Below are 8,627 nucleotides of genomic sequence, written 5' to 3'. Positions count from 1 at the left end.
CATGTGTTTTCATAATAAAGCCTGTAAGCTAATATAAAACTAACCCTGTTACCTTTCTGAATACATAATTATATCTCAGTACAGTATTGAACAAAAATCATACAGAAATTTGCTTGACCTTTTCAAAAATGGAAAAGGGACCTGTTTTATAGAATGACTCAAAGAATCAATAAGAGTCACAGACGAGCAGACCACAGGTGAAATTTAAGACCAGCACAGGTCAAAATGACTGTGTCTGAAAATAGTAAACAGACTACGTCACCCACTTAAACAAATTAGCAAACATGCCATGGGGCAGCTGAACATTTAGTTTTAGGATTGTTATTGAAATCTGATGTCTCTTGCTGGAAGCTTTTACATCTGTATATAAAAATATATTTGACTTACTGTAACCGATTTCTTGTTTTCTTTAGTGTTTTGGAGAAATGTAGGCTACTCTATGACCTTTTTGACATAGCATTTAGCATAGGTTCCATGAATGTATAGGCTAGTTGGCAATTGATTTTATTTCTGCTAAAAGTACAATTTGTCAGGTTTTAGTGAATGCTAGTTTAGATGGTCTAAGGCCCCTGGATACATAACTAGTCTTCTACCCCGCTACAATCCATCACGCTCGGCAACTTTTGGTAGTACCTATAGGCAGGATAGCAAAGTCCACTAAAGGAGGGAGAGCTTTTTCACATTTGGCTCTCAATCTCTGGAATAGCCTTCCTGATAACTTTCGGGGTTCAGACCCCGAAATTATGTTTAAAATTCAGATTAAAGACTCATCTCTTTAGCCAAGCATTCACAAAATGGATCTCATAACCTTGAAAACCTTGAAAATAGTAAACAGACTACGTCACCCACTTACACAAATAAGCAAACATGCTATGGGGCAGCTGAACATTATTAGGTTTTAGGATTAGTGTTATGTAAATATTATTTTTTCAAAACATGTATATGTTATTGACATCTGATGTCTCTTGCTGGTCTTTATAAATTTGACTCATCAAATTACTGTAACAACTGAGTCTTGTTTTCTTCGGTGTTTTGCAGAAATGTAGGCTATTCTATTACCTTTTTGACATAGCATTTAGCATAACCATAACATTTACCACGGTAAGCATACGTTCCATGAATGTATAAGCTAGTTGGCTATTGATTTTAATTAGGTTCTGCTAAAAGCAACTAGTGAATGCTAGTAGATGGTCTAAAAGCCACACAAACGTAGTCATGAACGACATGTCTGTTTTATGCCATCTAGTGTACATATATCGCAGTGTCTTAGCATTTCTCCAATCCGCTTGGTGTCAGCAGCGAGCGCTGTTTTCTTAACCGCGCTTCCGCTCTCCGGCGGCCATCACGCTTCTGTCATTGCAGCGGCTTGATCCTTGAGCAGTAAGTACGTGTCGAAATTCAGTCATTTGATAAATATTGCAACTCTGATTGTTTTTATTTGAATAAATAATGATCATTAGGCGTTATCCTCTCTGTTTATGAGAAATGACGCGGATTTGGTGGTTATATTTGAGTTTATCTTATATAAGTCATACGCTGACCTTGTCTTGTTCACTTGTGTATAGAAGGCTTTCCGTTTCAGTTCTTATTAACATAATTTCTGATCAAAACGAAAACGATTTAGTTATGTAAACTATTTAAATGCGAAAACGTCTTTTTTTTTTAAAGGGTGCTGAGTTAGAGCCACCTGGCTCGTGTCTTTCTGAGTCTTGCATGTTGCTATTCTGCGACTGATTAACGTTAGATGTAACGTTAAATGTTAAATATGTTAATCTGTATAGTATTCATTAAGTGTTTTGCTTCAAAATAAAAATATTAAACGTTATAAAAATATTTAAAGTCTAATTACACCAGCTAGCCATATCATTTACTTTGCATTGGTTCAGTTTGTTAAACTTGTGAAAGAACTTGTCATTCTGAATAACAATTTCTGCGTGAAATATTTTGACAGAAGCAGAGATGGCAGGTCGTCGTGCAGCTTTAAAGGCCATTGATTGGGTGGTTTTTGCGGAGAGGGTGCCACCGAACCAGAGAGCCATGTTCAACAGCTTGAAGACCCGCAGCGACTCCATCGCAGCAAAGTGAGTCTGTCTGCTATGCTACATGAAGTACACAGTATTTTAGCATATAGTTTATGAACCTAGTGGTTTCAAAGCTGTGTTGATTTTTTTTGTTGTTGTTGTTTTGAACTGAGCAAGGTGCCATACATAAACCATCATCATTGTGCCCTTGAGCAAAACACCGTAGGTCAGGTGCAGGTCAGTTGACTGTCCAATGTTAATGCATTATTTAGCATAGGGCTGGGCGATATGGCTGAAAACTATATCACGATATCAGTGTTTCATATCGGTCGATATCGATAATTATTGATATTTTTATGACCCATTTAAAATAAGGACCAGGAGAAAAATATATTACACTCAAGCATTTTTATTTTAAACTTAACCTGCCTCTGATCATAATCCCCTCAGTTATTAAGACAGAAATGTCAACAACCATGGAAAACTCAAATAATTAAAATGTAAACATAAGTCTAAAGTCACAATATACACTTAATTATCTCTTAATCCTCAATTCAAACCCCATTCATTGTCGATGAAGTGAATGGTTTAGCTAATGTATGGCCCAGAAGTACGGCTTGACCACAGGTCAGAGGTTGTTGCAAAGTACTTGGCTGATAATATTTATTTCTGCACAGATTGCTGGTTGCCAGTAGCCAACATTACTTCTTTCCCGGTACTTTAGCCTATACTTTGTGTAATAACAAAAATATTTATTTAAGTGAAAAAAATAAGTCCAAAACTTTCAACATTGAACAATAGGGCCTTACAATCTTTTTTTTTTTTTTTTTCAGAAATTCTTGTTTTAATTTTTCTGATAATCAAATGAAAGCAAAATCACTGATTTATTTTTAAAAATAAAAATAAACGGAGCTTTACTGTTAAAATTAATACATAGAAGAAAAATTATATTCAGTTAAAAAAAGGTTTAATAATAATAGTATTTTTTCAACAATTAAGTGGTGACTCTTTATTTTATTTTTTATCATATATATTGTTTTATGTAAATTATTTAAATGTGAACATATAAACACCTACATTATACTGTACAAAGTAATACAAGACTAATATTGTTCTGTTACATGTTAAACCGTACTTTTATTTTGACAGGTTGCCGTGAAGTTTCAGTGTGTAATACAGTATGAATGATGCTAGTTTCACTAATGAAACGGTAAAATTGACAAAAAGTGACACTCACAGCAGCTTTGGAGATGTATTTATTGGAGTTTGTCTGTTCATGTGAGATGCAAAGGCCAAACATTAGCGGGAGCATCACGTGTGCAGTATGCGTGTAGTGAAAATAAAACGCGTCTCCTCCTTCATACATATAGAGGCAAACGGAACATGCAGGATTCATATTGAAACGGTCTTTTGCATTTCAGTTTTCACAGACACTAGTCCATATCGCGATCAGAATTAATTAACAGACCAACTTTTGATTTATTGGTCCAAAAATCGACGAATTCCGCAGCATTCCGCCCTATAGTAAAGTCCGTTTTTATGAATGGAGTCCGCGATCCCGTCTGTGAGGAGACATTGTAAACGCGCGATCATTTAGAGACAGAAATCAAATGCCGTCGTGTAAATAAGATAAATAACATAAGGCTATTTAGTTTGTTTAATACAACAACATGGACCCGTTCTGTAGGAAAGATAACCTTAACTTCTATTGTGATCTGGCGCTATGAACTGAACGTTAAAGGGGGGCTGGGCGGGCCGACGAAGAATACAAAATATCGAACGTTTTATCGAACACATTTTTTATTGATATCGAGCTCTTGTCTATCGCGATATATATCGTTATCGTTTTATCGCCCAGCCCTAATTTAGCAAATCTTCTTTCTCAAGATAGTAAGTAAGTACTTGTGGACCTTATTTCAGTTTTTTCTACAAAGGTTGGTTTAAGTTTCAGTCCAGTCAGAGCCAGTTCTGTTGTCCAGACAATATTGGACAAAAATGTTATTTTCTGATGCATCAGCCACAGTATTTCTAATATGTGACCCTTGACTACAAAACCAGTTTTAAGTAGCATGGGTATATTTGTAGCAATAGCCAGCAATACATTGCATGGGTCAAAATCAGTGGGATATTAAGTAAAGATCATGATCCATCCATTTCCTACCATAAAAGTGTTTTGATTAGTAATATGCAATGCTAAGAGCTTAATTTGGACAACATTAAGAGGGATTTTCTCAGTATTTAGATTTATTTGCACCCTCAGATTCCAGATTTGTTAAAATATTGTCCTATCCTAACAAACCACACATAAATAGATGTATCTCAATTAAAAAAAAAATACCTTTATGGCTGGTTTTGTGGTCCAAGGTCACGTATTTTGATGCTTCTCTATTTAGTCTCGACGTTTGCAGCATATTGTGAAATTTTACAATTTAAATGTATTTAACAATGTAATTAATTCTACTGCTCAAAAAAATTGAACAGTTGTGCTGCTTAATGTTTTTGTGGAAACTGTGGTACAATATCATTCAGGATTTTTAATCGTCAAGGACACATTAAATTGATCAAAAGTGACAGTAAAGACATTTATGGTGTTACACAATAATTCTGTTTCTAATGATGCTGTTCTTTGAACTCATCAAACTATCCAGAAATAAAATAAAAAGCACCAAAAACTGTCAACATTGGTGGTAAAAAGGGTCGTTGTTAGCATATTATAATGGTTTCTGAAGGATCATGTGACACTGAAGTCTGTAGTAACGATGCTGAAAATTCAGCTTTACATTACAGGAATAAATTACATTTTAAGTTAGATTCAAATAGAAAGCAGTATTATAATTTTTCACAATATTACTGATTTACTAAATATTTGATTAAATAAACCTAGCATTGGTCAGCATAAAAATCGGCTTTCAAAATTTTGAAATATTCCAAACACAGGTTTTTGGTTTTAGATATAGACTTTGCTGATTACAGAGATGGACAATTCCAAGTCGATTCTAATTTGTGCTGAACTATTTTTACTTGCAGACTTACGTCTTTGCCTGAGAAACCAGCTCCTATTGACTGGAGTTACTACAGGAGTGTTGTGGCCAAAGCAGGCATGGTGGATGAGTTTGAGAAGAAGGTGAGATCCAGTGATTTCTCAGTTGATCAGATTTTTTTGTTCTGCTATGTGTCTTATAGGCTTCCTTTTCTCCCTGTTCTCAATCTACAGTTCGCTGCATTGACGGTCCCTGAGCCAGTGGACACTCAGACAACAAAGATTGATTCCCAGGAGCAGGAGGCTGTGAGTCACTCCTCATACTTCAGCTGTTCGGTTTAAGATCATGTTTTTTTTAGTATTTATGTATTTTCTCTGAATTGGTATTAAAAGTCCCACTGGAGAATCCATCACATTAACCCAACAGCCACTGTAAACTTTTAGATAGATAGATAGATAGATAGATATCTACACTGTTGTTTATTAAATAAACAACAAAGACATTCCTTTACATTTATATGCACCTATAACAAACAATACATGGCAAAATAGCAGCATTACGTACAATTAGTTTAGACATACTTCAGTGAACATTTTTGCATGATGCAGTTTAATTATTGAAGAGATCAGAGTTTTGAATCAAGCTTGACAATCTTCTAGGCCAATTTCAGGGCATTGTTCTTTTAAGAACTGGATGTACATTATGTTGTGTTTCTTGATGTGTTTCAGAACAAAACTGCAGCTGCTTACTTGGAAGCATCTAAAGCTCGCATTGCTGAGTATGAGAAGGGGGTAAGTTCAACATGCAGCATCACTGTATCACATTAAGAGCACTGAAAAATCATTTAGCAGTTTATTTTAATCTATCTTTGCAAATTAGCCTAAAGTACATGTAAGTGCCAACTAGGGATGTAACAATCAAAATCTAATGGTACGATAATATTGTGATATTAAAATTTAAAAAAAGACATGACGAATTGGAAAGAAAAAAGATTTTTGTACATTTTAAAGTTGAATTATTTAATCTAATGCACATTTGAGAGTTTGAAATTAAGAGCTTCAACCCATGTTCGTAACTAAGAAAACCTAAAGGAGTAGTTCACTTTCAGCACAAAAATTTACAGATAATGTACTCACTCCCTTGTCATCCAAGATGTTCATGTCTTTCTTGCTTCAGTCGTAAGGAAATAGTTTTTTGAGGAAAACATTTCAGGATTTCTCTCCATATAATGGACTTCTATGGTGCCCCCGAGTTTGAACTTACAAAATGCAGTTTAAATGCAGCTTCAAAGGGCTCTAAATGATCACAGCTGAGGAAAGAAGGGTCTTATCTAGCAAAACAAGCAGTTATTTTCTAAAAAATAAAAAATAAAAAAAATTACAGTTTATATACTTTTTAGCCTTAAATGCTTGTCTTGTCTAGCTCTGCGTGTACTCTGTGTAGAGACTAAAAAGTATATAAATTGTAAATGTTTTAAAAAAAATAACTGATTGTTTTGCTAGATAAGACCCTTCTTTCCTCGGCTGTGGTCATTTAGAGCCCTTTGAAGCTGCATTTAAACTGCATTTTGGAAGTTCAAACTCGGGGGCACCATAGAAGTCCATTATATAGAGAGAAATCCTGAAATGTTTTCCTCAAAAAACTATTTCCTTACAACTGAAGAAAGAAAGACATGAACATCCTGGATGACAAGGAGGTGAGTGCATTATCTGTAAATGTTTGTTCTGAAAGTGAACTACTCCTTTAAGTCAGAAAAAAAGTCAGTGAATTGACTTATACCTGAACTTTAAAGGGGACTCAACCCTCTTTTAAGTGGTGATATACTGTCTCAGTCTAAATTACATTCGCACTGATGTTTGAGGAGGCCAAACATATTAGAATATAATAACAACAATGATAGTAATAACCATATTGTAAAAAAATGCACTGTAAAATAAATGAAAATGAATATTTAATAGGCATGTTATTTTTGCTTTACACTACAGTAGGGAAATTACAATACTAATTTCCTAATGTCTACACTTGAAAGAGATTTAATTCATACTGTAGTAACATTACCCATTTAAACCACTAGTTGTCAGCAATTCATACTGCACTTTTAAGCTTTTATTTTAAAGGAAAACTCCAGCTTCAGTGAAAACAGACTTACAAAAACATGTCTCACTACAAATCTTGTGAAATGCTGTAATCATCAGCCATGAAAATAAAGCATAACTGCTGGCCGTTGTGTTCCTAAACGCAGGCTAAACTTACAGCACATGCAATAAACAAGTTCACTGCATTCATTCACTGTGAACTAAGCTGTTCTGAGGCATGGAGAAAAACAGATTAGAAGCTAATCGCCTGAATAAAGTGCTTCCCTTTGAAACACTCTGCAAAAACAGGCTTGATGAAGGGTTTAAGCCATATTGTGCTTTGGGTTTTGGTTCGTTTGACAGATTCTGTGTTGAAGCATAATGGCCCAAAACACAACTTTAAAGAACTTTTATGTTAGAATAAGAAGTTTAAATAATATTTAAAAAAAACTACACTTTTTGCCCAGAAGACCTAGTGTTTTATATCATCATGTGACCACGATAATATCAAGAGAGTTTTGTTATTGTGATATCACAATAATTGATAATATCGTTATATCCCTAGTGCCAACTCATTTCATGCTTGTGCAGATGGACCAGAACATCATAATAAATAATGATTGCCTACTGACCCATTTAATATCACTAAAATTATTAGATTTGATCAAATTCAAAATTGAGCACTTTAATTTTTTTTTTTTTTCCCCTGACTGTTTGCTTGGCAGCTTGAGAAGTTCAGGAACATGATTCCTTTCGATCAGATGACCATAGAAGATCTCAACAACATCTTCCCAGAGACCAAGCTGGACAAGGCAAAACATCCATACTGGCCACACAAGCCTATTGCTGATCTGTAACTTATTAGCAACACCCAGAGCTTCAGTAATATATCGTTGAATCTGAGGTTGCTCTGTATAGTCTGATTTGAGTAATGCTTCTGCTGTAGAAGTGATTCCAATCGTGAAATGACTCATTACTGTTTTATTTGTGGATGAAAATAAAAAAGAAATTGTTTAAATAATGACTTTTAGTTCTTTTTACACGGCTTTTTACACAGCCATGAGCGGGCGTGTTAAAGATTTTTGCAACCAGTAAAGGCTAGTAGTTAACCAAAAAATTAATATTTGTGGGAAAGTTGTGAAATTTGGCACACTGATAGAGGACAATTTAAAATGTCACCATAGCAAATTTCTATCTCAAACTCTCTAGCACCACCACTTTTGAACCGTAAGGAACAGAAGGAAAATTTAGAGTCGAGTGAAGCCCAAAATTCAAAAATCGTAAGGTTTAGTTTTTTTGCTATTTTTTTTAACTTTTTCGAACTCATCCTAGATGGGTTTGTCTGATTTTCACCAAAATTGGCTCAGATCATCTTCATCAGACAATGCTGACAAAAAGTTATGGATTTTGTGTTGATAGACAAAACCGTTTTTCTATAGTGCCACAAAAAATTTGAGGCATAATGCCAGATTATGTCTGAGGCTGTATCTCTGCAAAGCTTTGACATATTGACACCAAACTTTGTGTGTGCCATTGGTACCTCACACAGA

At 34.7% G+C, this 8,627-nt stretch overlaps 1 protein-coding gene across 2 annotated transcripts; it reads left to right on the top strand.

Annotated features, from left to right (window-relative positions):
• Nucleotides 1-1,275: 1,275 nt before the first annotated feature.
• atp5pd (ATP synthase peripheral stalk subunit d) lies at nt 1,276-8,098 on the top strand. Of its 2 annotated transcripts, none has more exons than XM_073849327.1 (6): nt 1,276-1,384; nt 1,952-2,081; nt 5,049-5,145; nt 5,236-5,307; nt 5,731-5,793; nt 7,803-8,098. In XM_073849327.1, exons 2-6 carry the CDS (start codon nt 1,960-1,962, stop codon nt 7,932-7,934), a joined length of 486 nt encoding a protein of 161 aa, XP_073705428.1. In that variant the 5' UTR covers nt 1,276-1,384; nt 1,952-1,959; the 3' UTR covers nt 7,935-8,098. The 2 variants fall into 2 exon arrangements, with proteins under 2 accessions (XP_073705428.1, XP_073705437.1); XM_073849336.1 differs by having other exon boundaries at nt 1,304-1,380.
• The last annotated feature ends 529 nt before the right edge of the window (nt 8,099-8,627 follow it).

This window comes from Garra rufa, chromosome 1, assembly GCF_049309525.1.
Source record: "Garra rufa chromosome 1, GarRuf1.0, whole genome shotgun sequence".
In the NCBI taxonomy this organism is placed as follows: domain Eukaryota; kingdom Metazoa; phylum Chordata; class Actinopteri; order Cypriniformes; family Cyprinidae; genus Garra; species Garra rufa.
This window is presented reverse-complemented; position numbering and strand designations above follow the sequence as displayed.